The following is a 17,599-nucleotide window of genomic DNA, read 5'->3' as shown; positions in this document are numbered from 1 at the left end:
GTTCCATGATTTATTTTATTTTACTTTTTATTTACAGGGGAGCATCGAAGAGAAAATCTACCAGCGGCAAATTAACAAACAAAGTTTGAGCGGTTCTGTCATAGAAGCACGAGACAAAGGAAAAGTCAAATTCTCGCTTGAAGAACTTCGGGTCAGTAGTTAAATTTTTTTTTTTTTGTTCTAATAGGTTGCTTATCAAGATCTGGTAGACACTTGAGAGGAGATTGTTGATTGGACAATGATTGCCACTCGAGGAGGCTTGGAAGCAAATAGGTGTGATTGGCAGGAGCTTATTTAAGTATTTGTTTGTATTAAACTTGAAGACGGTCCTGGATATGACCTTAAACTATATCCGATGGTGAGGCCCCAGCTTGCGGGCTTTGAGTAGTGTGGAGCTACCCTTTTTTTTTTTTTTTTTTACACAGTGATCACCACTTATCAAGGCCCGGAAGCCACTCAGGGATAAGGGTTATTACAAGTACATTACGTTAGTGTGGAGATTTGATGAAGTGTTTACTTAAGGGGGTGGTTCATGAGGAATTTGTTAACGTTGGACTTGAAGACATCCAAGTTGTAGTCAGGTGGGAAGCAGGCAGACAGAACAGAGTTCCACAGGCGTGCACTTCTGAGAAAGAAGCTTTGTTCATGGAATCCACGTTTTGATTTAGGCACAGATAAAGAGTGGGGGAAATTTTTCACAGTGGATTCAGCTAGACGGGTGTTTTTCGTGAAAGATTGGTGAGGGGGGGACCAGAGATTGGAGTTCAGACGAGCACCTGCCATGGAAATAACGATAAAACAAGGATAGGCTCGCAACGTCTCTTCTGTGGGAGAGAGGTTGCAGGGTAGAGAAAAGGGCATCCCCCACTAAGCCACGAAGTCTATTTTGTACTCTGTCAAGGCAGGATAGGCTGTTTTTAGCACCCTTTAATTGCCATTGCTCCCAGGTCCACTCTGACCTGGAGTGGTAGTACCTGTTAGGGTCCCAACTATGGGTTAAATAGAAACTGACTTGAAAAAAAATATATTCTATTAAAAACTTTTTCTTCAAAATCACTGGATTCGGCATTAAATAACCTGAAAAGGGTTGATATGCCGTAAAACAAAAAACAACCAACCAACTAAACTTGAAGATGATAAGGTGTAGTTCCACAGATGATGTTTTTGTGGGAGAGAAACTTTGTTCATGGAAGTTCCATTTATTTTTTTGTTTTTTTGAAAGAAAGAAATGTATATAGATAGATAGAAAGGAAAGTTATTTGTTGTAGCTAAAGCTTGGAGAGTTCCTGCTGTGAATGTTTTACAGGAAGAGACGAGGGATTGGAGTTCAGTCGAGCCCCCTACCAAGAACATAACGATACAGATGACAGAGGCTAGCAGCATCTCTTTCACAAAAAGTAAAAATGCCAAATCTGTTAATTTCACTCCCCATCAACTTCAAAATATTCCGCTCATCGTCACTTATTTCGATCCGACATTCTTACGACCGCAGGTGAAAAGGAAATTTACGCAATTGTCATTATTATAGGCTCAATCAGTTGTGATGTCTCTCTTCTCCTTTTTTTTTTTTTTTTTTTTTTTTTTTTTACATAGGCAAAACCACTTATAAAAGGCCAGAGACTACACGAGGATAAGGGTTAAAGAGTGTACAGTAGTCAATTGGACAATATAGTAATCGTTAGTATTGGAAATGCGGTAAATTTGTTAATTTAAGTGGAACAGCTCATCAAGAACTTATTTACGTTAGACTTGAAGACAACCATATTGTAGTCAACTGGAAAGCAGAAAGACGGAAGACAATTCCACAGGCGTGCAGTTCTAAGAAAGAAGCTTTGTTCATGGAATCTACGTTTAGGTTTAGGCACAGATAAAGAGTGGGGGGAATTATTGGTAGTGTTTTCAGCTAGTTGAGTGTTTCTCGTGAAAGTTTGGCGAAGGGAGACCATAGATTGAAGCTCAGCGGAGCACTTGCCATGAAAACAACGATAAAGCAGAGGCAAACTCGCCACATCTTTGTTGTCACCGTAGAATCGTTCTTTAACGCTTCGTGGACTGGGTTTTCAATTTTAATTAATGAAAATAGGGCATTCCATTATAGAAATTCATTTTAATAAAGAGATTGGAGAATTTGGGGACAGTTAATGCATGGTAGACCGTGTTCTACATTATGTCTTGAAGGGTTGAAGCGTGCAGAAGGATAGGCAAACCAGAATTCTGCGGAAACGTCTGATCACTAAATGCACATGTCCTGATTTTAAACTTGGTGCAAAACTTGGGAGGGAATTAATTTTACTCGTACATTAACTACGTCTGGTTCATAAATTCAATTGCTCAGATATTTATGTTAACCATTTTTTTGTTTTTATTACTCTTATTTCACCTCAAATAAGGCACAGTGCCACTTGGACGTAAGAGGCTACTATTTGGGACCATATCTACATGGACACTGTGTAGGGAGTTGAGCAGCAATTAATTGCATTTAAACTTTTACACGTGAGTACAGTCAGGGAAGCAGGAAACCGGGAGGGAATTCCAAAGTCTATTAGAGTAGAAGGCCTTCCAGAATCTAGAGATCTCCACAGTGGAGGGGTGGGATTTTGCTGCTTGTCAGATTAGTCGGGAGTGTTTATGTGGAAAAGGCACAAGTGCTACAAGTTTGTCAGAACACAGGGATCCAGCATTTCGGCGATAGGACAGAGATGGGAGTTTGGCTGACAATGCGGCACATATTAGATTGGTGACTCTTTTTTTTTTTCTTTTTGGACCGTGTCTAGAGACTAGTGGTCGATGCCTCGGCCCAGATGTGGTAACAGTACTTCCTGCGTGAATGAATGTTGGCTTTGTAGAGATATAGGATACTCTCAGGCGTGAGTAATTTTCTAGCATAGCAAAGAGAGCCCACCTTCTTTGCAGCAACCTTTTAGTTAATGAAAATGTTATGGCATTTCGTTACAGAAATTAAATTTAATAGTGAAATCGGAGATCTTGACGACAATGCATGGTAGATGGTATTCTGGAGTATGTCGAGAAGGAATGGTGGAGGAGTGCAGAAAGATAATCAAATCAGGATAAATACAAATCTTGATTTTAAACTTTGTAAGGTAACAGCGTTACGTTGTGTGTATGAATACGTTCTATAACGACGTACATGTTGAATCGTGAGGTTTATCTTTTATCTGTATATTCGTGTATGTGTAAATGCGTGTATGTATATATACGTCATATCATTTAGTTGATCATCTAGTGTGTATATTTTAACATTTATGCAACAGTTCTAACAGGAAACGATTGACGTGGACGTATCAAAACAGTTGTAGACAAACTGTTCTTTTATAACATATGTAAATAACACAACACATACTTGAATTATTTACGAACATTTATTTTCATGATCGGGCCGGCATCTTTAGAGATTACACGTTCTTTACATCTTGGCTGCCTGAAATGACGCCGCTCGCTGTGTCATGGAGAGACCAACTCCTCTCTTGAGTCGTCCGTTCCCTCTGATGTCCAGCTAACGACTGACTAGAATCTCCCCAAATCTATATCTCATCATGTGTCTAATTTCGTGTCTCAAACCAACAGCTGATGTAACCTCAATCTAGTTATTTGTTTATGCAAACCAAAAATCATGTTTACATCTATTTTCTATTTTCACATTCCTTTTGCGATATTATTATATGCCAATCATTTTTTTCCCAATTTAATTCTTTATTTTTCTAATCATAATAATTGATCCAGTGACCCACCGTCGCTCAAATCAATCAATTAATAATAATAATAATAATAATAATAATAATAATAATGTTTTGACTCTTGGCCCTGCTTGCCACAGTTAACACAGATACTACGCTATGATCACAGCCAAAAGGGTCACGACATTACAGATATAAAAATGGTTCAAAACTGTTCTCCTTGAGGAATTAATTTTACCTGTCCTGGGACAGGTATTCTTCTTGTATATTAATAAAATCAAGACTTTGTGCATGTGTGTGTGTATTTCTCGTTTTAATGATAATTTCATATTGAATTACGAATGGCAATAGTAATAACTCCTATTTTTATTCTGCCCGAATGGATCAGAGGAGCTTGCAAATTGCATTATTATGATAACTGAACTTATGCACAGGACCTGAAAGTTTCACCTCTTTGTTGCAGATGTTGACAATATGAGGCTCTAAGAAAGCAACCTCTGTCATAAATGTGCATCAGAAGCAGAGATGCGTCATTAAATTCCTGGCAAAAATGCATTGAGAATGGTGATGACTATGTAGCAAAAATAAATTCTGAAGCACAAAAGGTTGCTCGTTTTTATGATACCACTCATGTCTTCGTAGCTCTTCAACATTTTGAATTAAAAAAAATCAGAGGCTTTGCTTTTAGAACAACCTTTGTATGACAAAGTACGCTCAGATGTCCATGCACAACTATCGTTCAGTGTTGGCAAAAGTGCATTAAGAATGGTGGTGACTATGTAGAAAAATAAATTCTGAAGTACAAAAGGTTGTTTGTTTTAATGGTACCACTCCGTCTTTGTAACTCTTCAACTTTTTGAGTTAAAAAAAAATAGATTTTTTTTGGAATGACCTTCGTATTTGTTTACTATTAATCAAATATTTATCCGTACCTGCAAGTAACTACCTCAAAACAGCAATTCCTGCCATGAAGTGACTATAACCACCTAAAAAGAGCACTAATTCCAGTTATCACCAATGACCAACAGTGCCCGCCAATGGATGACAGTGCATGACAATTGAAAACAGTTGCAGAGGAAACCAGTGCCTGCCAATAAATGCAACGATTATTAAATAGTTTTACTATATTTTTTTTTTTTTCTTGTAGAATGCAAAAATTAAAAAGTTTATAATTTACTTTGTGATTGCAGGACCTGTTTTCCCTGAATGATCGGACCAATTGTGACACTCACGAACTGCTAAAATGCCCCTGTAAAAATGGCCAAGGTGAGAATAATGATGATGGTCATGCCAAGTTACCTGCGCCTGCTCGTCAATGCCAGTTGGGAACACCTCAAGCCGAACTCGACGGACAGGTAAGTTGCGATGTTAATGTTAGAATGGATATCATTGGTTGCTGAATCAGAGAAGTCTGAGTCACATGACGATGTTAACTCTACACATGTCTGAACGCCTCTTTCTTAGAACTGCCTGCATATGGAACAATGTTCTGCTGGCTTACTTCTTGATCAACTACAGTATCGTTGTCTTCAAGTCCAATGTAAACAAGTTCGGAAAAATCTGACGATGTTCACTCTACACAGGTCTGAACACTTCTGCCCATTCCCCCCAGCAGCCTGCTTTTATGGTGCCCGTGCGCACCTCAAAATCATGTGTGAGACATGATTTTTCAAGAACTGTTCAAGACTGTGGGCATTAAAAGACCGCGGTCGCCATCTTGGATCTTTTCGTTTTTCCTTCTCAGCCCTCACAACAGACAGACAAAACTCTGTGGACTGTCCGGCCGTTCTTGCTTTCTTGAATCTTATATATATTCTACAATCGCCACCAATAGCAATGGCCAATGACTCTTTATCTGAAAAGACATCTTTTAAACTCCTTGGCCTAACGTTCATAGGAAACATGAGTTGGAACAATTACATTGAAAGCATTGCCAGGACCGCTGCGAAGAAGGTACGCTCTCGCTACCGTGCTAGAAAACTACTAACACCCAAAAGTATCCTGTACCTCTATAAGGCCCCATTCGCCCATGTATGGAGTATTGTTGTCATATTTGAGCTGGTGCATCTGCTACTAGTCTCTCTCTCCTAGACAAGGTTTAAAAGAGAATTGCCAATCTGATAGGTTCTGAACTGTGATCTAAGTTTCAGCCTCTGTCCCATCGACGAAATGTTGCATCCCTCTGCCTGTTCTGCAAGTATTTTAATGGTGAATGGTCCGACAAACTACAAGCACTTGTGCCCCCACGACGTAAACACCCTTGATAAGCCTGACAAGCAGCAAAATCCCACTCCCACACGTTGCGAACCTATCCTTGTTTTATCATTACTTTCATGGCAAGTGCTCGTCTGAACTCCAATCTCTGGTCCCTCCTCGCCAATCTTTCATGAAAAACACCTGTTTAGCTGAATCCACTGTGAAAAATTTCCCCCACTCTTTATCTGTGCCTAAATCAAAACGTGGATTCCATGAACAAAGCTTCTTTCTTAGAACTGCACGCCTGTGGAACTCTGTTCCGTCTGCCTGCTTCCCACCTGACTACAACTTGGATGTCTTCAAGTCCAACGTTAACAAATTCCTAATGAACCGCCCCCCCCCTTAAGTAAACACTTCATCAAATCTCCACACTAACGTAATGTACTTGCAATAACCCTTATCCCTGAGTGGCTTCCGGGCCTTGATAAGTGGTGACCACTGTGTAAAAAAAAAAAAAAAAAAAAAGCGCACTTGATGTATATTTTATTTTATAACAAGTTTTGATGCTTCGTAGAAAGTGACATCAGAAAAGGAAGTAAGTTTTTGATTATACATAAAAAGTAGAGTCAGATTGAACTGTAAGTAAGTTTTCGATGATAACATATTGGAAGATGTCATGCACATTAAATAGACGACACGTGAACAAGCTAAAGAGACTCATTTTGTACAACCACTCATATATATATACACTCGTTATATATATACACTCGTTATATATATATATACACTCATATATATATACACTTGTTATATATATACACTCATTATATATATACACTCGCTATATATATATACACTCGTTATATATATATACACTCGTTATATATATATATACACTCGTTATATATATATACTCATATATATATACACTCGTTATATATATATACTCATATATATATATACACTCGTTATATATATACACTCATATATATATATACACTCGTTATATATATACACTCGCTATATATATACACTCGCTATATATAAACACTCGTTATATATATACACTCGTTATATATATACTCATATATATATACACTCGTTATATATATATACTCATATTTATATACACACTCGTTATATATATATACACTCGTTATATATATACACTCGTTATATATATATACTAATATATATATACACTCGTTATATATATACACTCTATTACAACTTTATTTTAAATTTGTTTTGTTTCCAGAATAAGAAGAATCTTACAATGGATGAATTGCTTGATTGGAAGCACATTGCACCTGATGAACTTGCGGCACATCCGGTTTGTATATACCAAGTTTTTTGTTTTTATATATATATCTAATTAATAAAATAAAGTCAATTTTTCTTTTCTTTTTAATTTTTTTTTTTTTTTTTTTTTAAATTTAGTCACCATCATACTATAAACACAGGCGCTAATATTGACTGCCACTGACTGATCCATTTTTCTAGGAATTATTAATCATTTTCATTCAATTTCACAATTTCTTACATAAATTCTGACTTAGCTGACTCTCATAAACAGTCATATTTAGAAGGAGTTAGGGCAGGAAGGAAAACTGTCTTGCTTTAGATTGAATAATGTTCCCTTAACCTAAGATTATAAAGCTACATATTACATTTATTTTTTTATTTTATACATACATATAATAAATTAAAGTCGTTTTTGCCCGTCTAGATTAAGGCACCATATGACGATAAACCTAGGCGATATATATATAATTTGAGTATGTTCACATTTTCTGCCAATAACTGATGCATCGTTCTAGAAATTATCAGCCAATGTCATTCAATTTCATAATTTCCTACATTAGTTCTGACCTAGCTGACTTTCGGAAAAAAAGTAGTGTTGGGACGATTAATCAGAATCGGGAACCGGAAAAATTGGAACTTTTTGGAGAATTGGTATCAGAATCGGGGGGAAAAATTGTGCCTATTTTCCAATGCCTAAAACGATTCCTTTACTTATTGTTTTTAATTGATTTTGTTAAAAACAAAATCTTCCACTGCTCATAGAGACGATAAAATGATGAATATTTATTAATTTTGAACAACCAGGAAAACTAAAATCTTTAGATCACCCCCCCCCCCCAGTTTGTTTTTATGTTTTAGAAAATATATGCACATTTGATGTGTGCTTTTTACAGCAATTGTGGAAAAATCACAACTTTGTAGCTAAATGTTTAGACATTTATAAAGAATCAGTTATTATATCGGAATCGGAAATTTAGTGCGGAATCAGTAATTGTATCAGAATCAGGGAAAAATATTGGAATTGTCTCATCACTAAAAAAAAGTTATTAGAAAAAGTGAAAGTAACTTTTACTCACTATTTAACTTACTACCACTCAGCCATCAAATACTGGGACCTCTCTTTAATTTTGTAGTATTTTATTTCAATGATTTAATTTTGTAGTATTTTATTTCAATGATTTAATTTTGTAGTATTTTATTTCAATGATTTAATTTTGTAGTATTTTATTTCAATGATTTAATTTTGTAGTATTTTATTTCAATGATTTAATTTTGTAGTATTTTATTTCAATGATTTAATTTTGTAGTATTTTATTTCAATGATTTAATTTTGTAGTATTTTATTTCAATGATTTAATTTTGTAATATTTTATTTCAATGATTTAATTTTGTAGTATTTATTTCAATGATTTAATTTTGTAGTATTTTATTTCAATGATTTAATTTTGTAATTAATTTTTTTTCAATGATTTAATTTTGTAATTAAATTTTATTTCAATGATTTAATTTTGTAGTATTTTATTTCAATGATTTAATTTTATAATTAATTTTTTTTTTTATTTACTTACCTGCATTTTACTTTTTGTTCCAGGAATGGCATCTTCCCTCATCACCAGGTGAGAACAACAATGTGACGTTCGTCTTCTGGAGTGAAACCAAAGCTTTGCCGATCGCAGAAGAAACTTCTAATTAAACGTATGAATGTAGCCGACATTTTCATTCTTGTTTTTCTTCATGAGTTTTTAATCTGTTTTAATTTTCCCATGAAAATATTTTTTGATATTTGTATATACCACAAGTCTGCTAATAAATATGGCTTACTGACATTATTTTGTAATTTTTGGATTGTTTTTTTTTTCATATTGATGAAAAATTGCTTTATTGTTTTTTGGTTCTCCGACAAAAGGAGGATGGACCTGTACATTCACCCTTGTCCGTTCATCTGTCCACATTTTTCTCAATAACTACGCCTTGAAATTTTTTGAAATTTTGCACAAACATTAAACATGATATGAGTAAAAAAGTAACTAAAGGGATTTTCCAGGAAAACTCCAGTTGGCCCATCCCACCTAGGAGTGCCTTTTGGGTTAAAATGGCTAAAATTGACACTTTTGTGCTTATTAAAAAAAATCGATGCTTTGGATTTTTATAAAACTTTCTGAAAAGTTGTAACTAACTGATTTCTATATAATTTTGTTTGTCTATACTTCGCAATAACTCTTGGGTGTGTCTCAGGGCTCTTTTAGGGCTAATAAAAACACTCCATTTTTGGGACTATTTTATCATATTTGTCCTAAATTTTCTGTGTATGTCTATTTAGCAGTTTTGCAAGGTGCTGAACTCAAATTTAAATATGTTAAGGCCTTGGGGACTTTTGGGGCTAAAAATGTGGGGGTGGCGGCAATGATGGACTTAGTCATTTCTTTTTTTTTTGCATGGTGCAGAGCTCAGATAAGGCCTAAAACTGCACCATTTGTTCATTTTCACCAGGATTTGACATCCACTGCGGACTTTCGGAGCTAAATGGGGTGGGGGGGGATGCTGAACTTAGTCATTTTTTTATACCTTGTTCACCGTGCACTCACAGGGGACCATGCAGGATTCACTGTTTTTTTTTTATGTAATTTTTTTGTTTTTTATATGTTTTTATTTTATTTTGACTTTATTCTCCTCCAAGCAAAGGATAAAATAAAAACTGTTGGACATTCATCGCTAAAACTAGGTGGACAAGTCAGGTATTGACTGAAGTTTATTTCATATTATTTGGATTCATCAAACTACTATTCTCATCTTGAGTGCGATTTTCACGTTTCGGTTGATGTAACCTCCGGCCTTCTTCAGGTGTATCTTGTCGAACTCGGGAATATTTTTGTCAAACTCAAGAATTTGGATGAATTTTGAACAGAACCTTTTATTTACTTCACGGGGGTAGCATGTTCTTGTTCTGTCAGTGTGAGAATTGAACGTTCCATTCAGGAGAGTATGCACTTCCGATGAAACTCTACAAGAGCTGTCTCAACCTTATGGTCAGTTACTTACACCCAATTCTGAACAACTACCTCAGGACTGGAGCAATACAATACTCTGCTTCTTCTACAAAAAAGGCGACCATTACGATTGCCACAGTTATAGAAGCATGAGTTTGATTGATGCCGTCTTTAAAATCTTCTCAAGTACCTTTCTGCGTCGTTTCCAGAATATCCGAGACTGCTGAACCCAACCAAACTAAACAGGATTTTATAGAAACAAAGAATGTACAGATCAAATTTTCTCCCTCAAGCAAATTTTAGAACAGTGGTGGGTCCATCAGTAATCTTCCGTCATCTGCTTCATTGATTTCACCGCAGCCTAATAATTTCCCCCACTCTTTATCTGTGTCTAAACCTAAACATAGATTCCATGAACAAAGTTTCTTTCTTAGAACCGCACACCTGTGGAACTCTCTTCCGTTTGCCTGCTTTCCGGCTGACTACAATATGGTCGTCTTCAAGTCCAACATAAACAAATTCTTGATGAACCACCCCCTTAAGTAATCCAATTTACCAAATTCCCATTACTAACGATTACATTATTATCCCATTGACTACTGGACGCTCTATAACTCTTATCCTCCGGTGGCCTCCGGGCCTTGATAAGTGGTGACTCCTATGTTAAAAAAATAAAATAAATAATGTTAACAGATTATTTTTTCCACATATAATTTTTTACTTTCAATAATTTTTCCCACTCTTTATCTGTGCCTAAATCTAAACATAGATTCCATGAACAAAGTTTCTTTCTTAGAACTGCATGCCTGTGGAACTCTCTTCCGTTTGCCTGCTTTCCAGCTGACTACAATATGGTCATCTTAAAGTCACATTAGTTTTTTAAGAATGTAACTTGATGGATGAAATGGCTTTCTGATATTTATGTTTCCATTAAGATATTTTTATTTTAAACTTAAATTCAAGTCATTATGATCGAACAATTAGATTAGTTTTTAAGAATGTAACTTGATGGATGAAATTGCTTTCTGATATTTATGTTTCCATTAAGATATTTTTATTTGAAACTTAAATTCAAGTCATTATAATCGAACAATTAGATTAGTTTTTAAGAATGTAACTTGATGGATGAAATGGCTTTCTGATATTTATGTTTCCATTAAGATATTTTTATTTGAAACTTAAATTCAAGTCATTATAATCGAACAATTAGATTAGTTTTTAAGAATGTAACTTGATGGATGAAATGGCTTTCTGATATTTATGTTTCCATTAAGATATTTTTATTTTAAACTTACATTCAAGTCATTATAATCGAACAATTAGATTAGTTTTTAAGAATGTAACTTGATGGATGAAATGGCTTTCTGATATTTATGTTTCCATTAAGATATTTTTATTTTAAACTTAAATTCAAGTCATTATGATCGAACAATTAGTTACATTAGTTTTCAAGAATGTAACTTGATGGATGAAATGGCTTTCTGATATTTATGTTTCCATTAAGATATTTTTATTTGAAACTTAAATTCAAGTCATTATAATCGAACAATTAGATTAGTTTTTAAGAATGTAACTTGATGGATGAAATGGCTTTCTGATATTTATGTTTCCATTAAGATATTTTTATTTGAAACTTAAATTCAAGTCATTATGATCGAACAATTAGTTACATTAGTTTTTAAGAATGTAACTTGATGGATGAAATGGCTTTCTGATATTTATGTTTCCATTAAGATATTTTTATTTGAAACTTAAATTCAAGTCATTATAATCGAACAATTAGATTAGTTTTTAAGAATGTAACTTGATGGATGAAATGGCTTTCTGATATTTATGTTTCCATTAAGATATTTTTATTTTAAACTTACATTCAAGTCATTATAATCGAACAATTAGATTAGTTTTTAAGAATGTAACTTGATGGATGAAATGGCTTTCTGATATTTATGTTTCCATTAAGATATTTTTATTTGAAACTTAAATTCAAGTCATTATGATCGAACAATTAGTTACATTAGTTTTTAAGAATGTAACTTGATGGATGAAATGGCTTTCTGATATTTATGTTTCCATTAAGATATTTTTATTTGAAACTTAAATTCAAGTCATTATAATCGAACAATTAGATTAGTTTTCAAGAATGTAACTTGATGGATGAAATGGCTTTCTGATATTTATGTTTCCATTAAGATATTTTTATTTGAAACTTAAATTCAAGTCATTATGATCGAACAATTAGTTACATTAGTTTTCAAGAATGTAACTTGATGGATGAAATTGCTTTCTGATATTTATGTTTCCATTAAGATATTTTTATTTGAAACTTAAATTCAAGTCATTATGATCGACCAATTAGATTAAATAATTTTCAAGAATAAAACTTGATAAATAAAAAGTAATTCTGAAAGCTATGTTTTCACTAAGACGTTTTCATTTTAAACTTAAATTGAAGTGATTATAATTACACAGTTATATGTTTTCATGTAGACGGATGTGGTTCTTGGTTGATTAAGTGTGTCTTACTGTGTCGGATATATACTTGAAGATCAAAAGAATTAAAAGAATATTCTCTTGTCATGGCTCTACTTATCAAGTAGGCTGAGAATATCACACATACACACACACACACACACACACACACACACACACTGCGTTTAATTAAAATATCACTGCTAACACCTTTTTTGTGATAAGGAATTTAAGAGAGTGCACTTTCGAAGATCAGCTCAGTAAAGAGAGGAGAAACACCTCCTATTGATGGTAGAAGGAAGAGGTAAAAAACAGTTTAAGAAGAAAAAGAATGGCGGACCTAAAAGCCACTCATCTTTTTTTTCATTGTAGCTTTTTGCTGATAACTTAATTTTTGCTGATAAATTAATTTGCACATTTTTTTCTTTCCTTTAATGTGCTTATCAGAAAGTTCATGCGTTAATTGTGCAGTTTACTATTTGAAAACATTTTTTTGAAGAAGAAGAAAAAGGAAGGCGGACCTAAAAGCCACTCATCTTTTTTTTTTCATTGTAGCTTTTTGCTGATAAATTAATTTGCACATTTTTTTCTTTCCTTTAATGTGCTTATCAGAAAGTTCATGTGTTAATTGTGCAGTTTACTATTTGAAAACATTTTTTTGAAGAAGAAGAAAAAGGAAGGCGGACCTAAAAGCCACTCATCTTTTTTTTTCATTGTAGCTTTTTGCTGATAAATTAATTTTTGCTGATGAATTAATTTTTGCTAATAAATTAATTTGCACACTTTTTCTTTCCTTTAATGTGCTTATCAGAAAGTTCATGCGTTAATTGTGCAGTTTACTATTTGAAAACATTTTTTTGAAGAAGAAGAAAAAGGAAGGCGGACCTAAAAGCCACTCATCTTTTTTTTTTCATTGTAGCTTTTTGCTGATAAATTAATTTGCACATTTTTTTCTTTCCTTTAATGTGCTTATCAGAAAGTTCATGCGTTAATTGTGCAGTTTACTATTTGAAAACATTTTTTTGAAGAAGAAGAAAAAGGAAGGCGGACCTAAAAGCCACTCATCTTTTTTTTTTCATTGTAGCTTTTTGCTGATAAATTAATTTTTGCTGATAAATTAATTTGCACATTTTTTTCTTTCCTTTAATGTGCTTATCAGAAAGTTCATGCGATAATTGTGCAGTTTACTATTTGAAAACATTTTTTTTGAAGAAGAAGAAAAAGGAAGGCGGACCTAAAAGCCACTCATCTTTTTTTTTCATCGTAGGTTTTTGCTGATGAATTAATTTTTGCTGATAAATTAATTTGCACATTTATTTTCTTTCCTTTAATGTGCTTATCAGAAAGTTCATGCGATACTACTTGTGCAGTTTACTATTTGAAAACATTTTTTTTTTTTTTTTCTTGAAGATGTTCACTCGGAACAGGGGAGACAATTCAATAAGTCTTTTTTTTTTTTAATTTCTTTTGCGGACTTATCCTCATCTTCATAATTGTTGTTTCACCACATTTCGACCAACTCATCCTATGGTCTGCTTCAGAGTCTATGGCACAGTGGATAGAGGTGTTGAGTCTCTACGATTCCAGGTGAGCATTGCCTGAAGATAATGATTTCCATCCTGGCCAGAGGATGAGTTGGCCAAAACGAGGTGAAACTACAACTATGGAAGGCAGTAATTACTTAGGATACAGTTACAAGACTCATAATTCCTATCCTGTTGCAGTTACCCACCTGAAGAAGGCCAGAGGATGAGTTGGTCGAAACATGGTGAAACAACTACAAAGATGGGCGATAAGTGATGAATAGGGTTAGGACAACAGCATATTCTTTTCATTGTTTTGACTCTCGACTGTATATCCATTGATATCTTTTATGCTTTCTATATAGAGTGATGGGGTTATCGCTTGACTAACTCTGTCTGTGTCGGATATATATTCGAGAGTCAAAATAATGATTAGAATATGCTGTTATCATAAGCCAATTAGTGATGAATACACAAATTATGAAGACCTCATCTCAAAGGATGAGGAAGCATAAAAATAAGATATATAATACCATTCAATATGGATCCGTAAATCGAAGACCAGATAAGATTTCAATTGGAATTATAAGACCATAAGATCCAATCTTGATTGCCATTTTGGGCCCGTGGTGCAGTGGATACAGGCGTTGAGTCTTTACAGTTCAAAGTGAGCATTGTCTGAAGATAACGGTTTCAATCCTAGCCAAAGCAGGCCAGAGGATTAGTTGGCCAAAACGTGATGAGACGACAACTATGGAAGGCAGTAATTACTAGGGATTCAGTTACAAGATTCAACATTCTCATCTCGTCATGGTTAATCACCTGAAGAAGGCCAGAGGATGAGTTGGCCGAAAAATGTGATGAAACATCATCTATGAAGATGAGGATGAGGATAATAATTTAAAAAAAAATGAATTCACAAATTATGAGGCTTCATCTCAAAAGATTTTTTAAAAGTAAAAACAATAAAATAAAATATAAAGTCTTTTTTTTTTTGTTGTTTATTTTACTAACGACTCGCCTCACATCAAGGTCCGAAAGCCACTTGAGAGCAAGTATTAATAGGATTGTGTCGGTTGAATGATGAGACAGAAAAATACTTTGCGGAATTAAAAATGGCTTTCTTGTACACATCACCATATCAAATTATCCAGCCAAATGGATGGCACAAACCGGAAGTCAGAAAGGAGAACGAGAAAAAGAGAAAGAAAAAAAAAGAGAGAGAGAAAAAAAGAGAAAGAAAAAAAAGAGAGAGAGAAAAAAGAGAAAGAAAAAAGAGAGAGAGAAAAAAAGAGAAAGAAAAAAAAGAGAAAGAAAAAAAAGAGAGAGAGAAAAAAAGAGAGAGAAAAAAGAGAGAGAGAAAAAAAGAGAGAGAAAAAAGAGAGAGAGAGAAAAAGAGAAAGAAAAAAAGAGAGAGAGAAAAAAAGAGAGAGAAAAAAGAGAAAGAAAAAAGAGAGAGAAAAAAAAGAGAAAGAAAAAAAAAGAGAGAGAGAGAAAAAAGAGAAAGAAAAAAAGAGAGAGAGAAAAAAGAGAAAGAAAAAAAGAGAGAAAGAAAAAAAGAGAGAAAAAAAGAGAGAGAAAAAAGAGAAAGAAAAAAGAGACAGAGAAAAAAAAGAGAAAGAAAAAAAGAGAAAGAAAAAAGAGAGAGAGAAAAAAAAGAGAAAGAAAAAAAAGAAAGAAAAAAGAGAGAGAGAAAAAAAAGAGAAAGAAAAAAAAGAGAGAGAGAGAAAAAAGAGAAAGAAAAAAGAGAGAAAAAAAAGAGAGAAAAAAAAGAGAGAGAGAAAAAAGAGAAAGAAAAAAAAAGAGAGAGAAAAAAAGAGAAAGAAAAAAGAGAGAGAGAAAAAAAGAGAAAGAAAAAAGAGAGAGAGAAAAAAAAGAGAAAGAAAAAAAAGAGAAAGAAAAAAGAGAGAGAGAAAAAAAAGAGAAAGAAAAAAAAAGAGAGAGAGAAAAAAGAGAGAGAGAAAGAAAGAGAAAGAAAAAAAAGAGAAAAAAAAAGAGAGAGAAAAAAAAGAGAAAGAAAAAAAAGAGAAAGAAAAAAGAGAGAGAGAAAAAAAGAGAAAGAAAAAAAAGAGAGAAAAAAAAAGAGAAAGAAAAAAAAAAGAAAGAAAAAAGAGAGAGAAAAAAAGAGAGAAAGAAAGAGAAAGAAAAAAAGAGAAAGAGAAAGAAAGAGAAAGAAAAAAGAGAGAGAGAAAAAAAGAGAAAGAAAAAAAAGAGAAAGAAAAAAGAGAGAAAAAAAGAGAAAGAAAAAAAAGAGAGAGAGAAAAAAAAGAGAAAGAGAAAGAAAAAAAGAGCCAATCTTGAATATAACTGCATGTTTATGTACTTTTGATTTATTCTTTCTTTTTTTTATTCTCTCTCTTTCTTTCTTTTTTCTTTCTCTCATTTTTTTATTCTGTCTCTTTTTTTTCTTATTCTCTCTCTCTTTCCTTATTCTCGCTCTCTCTTTCTTTCTTTCTCTTTTTTCTTTCTCTCTCGTTTTTTTCATTCTCTTTTTTTTCTTCTCTTTTTTCTTTCTCTCTCTCTCTCGTTTTTTTCATTGTCTTTTTTCTTCTCTTTCTTTTTTCTTATTCTGTCTTTCTTTTTTCTTTCTCTCTCTTTCTTTCTTATCCTCTCTTTCTCTTTTTTCCTATTCTCTCTCTTTTTTTTCTTTCTTATTCTCTTTCTCTCTTTTCTTCTTATCCTCTCTTTCTCTGACTCTTTCTTTCTCTCTCCTTTTTCTGGTAATCTCGGTTGCTGGTTCATCATAGATCTCCACCATGGCTCGTCCAATTGTCTTCAGCAAGCTTTTTGATTGTGGAGGTTTTTATGTATTCGATATGGATGTCTTTTTTCTGCTTGTTCAGTTAAAAGTATGAAACTACCCAAGATACATCTATATAAGAGTCAAATACGTCCAAGGATAGAATACTGTTGCCACATATGGGCAGGAGCTGCTAGAAAAGACTTGTCCTGCCTTAATAGGGTTCAAAATAGACTTCGTGGCCTGGTGGGAGATGTCCTTTTCTCTTCGCTGCAACCTCCGTCTCACAGAAGAGATGTTGCGAGTTTGTCTCTGCTTTATCGTTATTTTCATGGGAAGTGTTCGGCTGAGCTTCAATTTATGGTCCCCCTCCTCGCCAAACTTTCACAAGAACCACTCAACTAGCTGAAAACACTATCAATAATTCTCCCCACTCTTTATCTGTGCCTAAACCTAAACATAGATTCCATGATCAAAGCTTCTTTCTTAGAACTGCACGCCTGTGGAATTGTCTTCCGTTTTCCTGCTTTCCAGCTGTCTATAATATGGTTGTCTTCAAGTCCAACGTTTCTGATGAGCCGTTCCACTTAAGTTAACAAATTTACCAAATTTCCATTACTATCGACTACTATATTGTCCTTTTGACTACTGTATACTCTTTAACCGTTATCCTTGAGTGGCCTA

The 17,599-nt window shown here is 33.7% G+C and overlaps 1 protein-coding gene across 2 annotated transcripts in view; it reads left to right on the top strand.

Annotated features, from left to right (window-relative positions):
• The window catches only part of LOC145268846 (DNA repair and recombination protein RAD54B-like), a 169,501-nt gene extending 160,476 nt beyond the window's left edge, over nt 1-9,025 (top strand). For both annotated transcript variants that reach the window (XM_080124518.1, XM_080124520.1), the window contains exons 24-27: nt 38-151; nt 4,886-5,050; nt 7,150-7,224; nt 8,788-9,025. In XM_080124518.1, the coding sequence (XP_079980644.1) occupies nt 38-151; nt 4,886-5,050; nt 7,150-7,224; nt 8,788-8,889 (456 nt within the window). In that variant the 3' untranslated portion in view covers nt 8,890-9,025. The remainder of the gene's footprint in view (nt 1-37; nt 152-4,885; nt 5,051-7,149; nt 7,225-8,787) is intronic.
• The last annotated feature ends 8,574 nt before the right edge of the window (nt 9,026-17,599 follow it).

This window comes from Euprymna scolopes, chromosome 44 (assembly GCF_053919585.1).
Source record: "Euprymna scolopes isolate OS-2025 chromosome 44, ASM5391958v1, whole genome shotgun sequence".
Taxonomy (NCBI): Eukaryota; Metazoa; Mollusca; class Cephalopoda; order Sepiida; family Sepiolidae; genus Euprymna; species Euprymna scolopes.
Note: the sequence above shows the minus strand (reverse complement) of the source record. Positions and strands in the feature narration are given on the sequence as shown.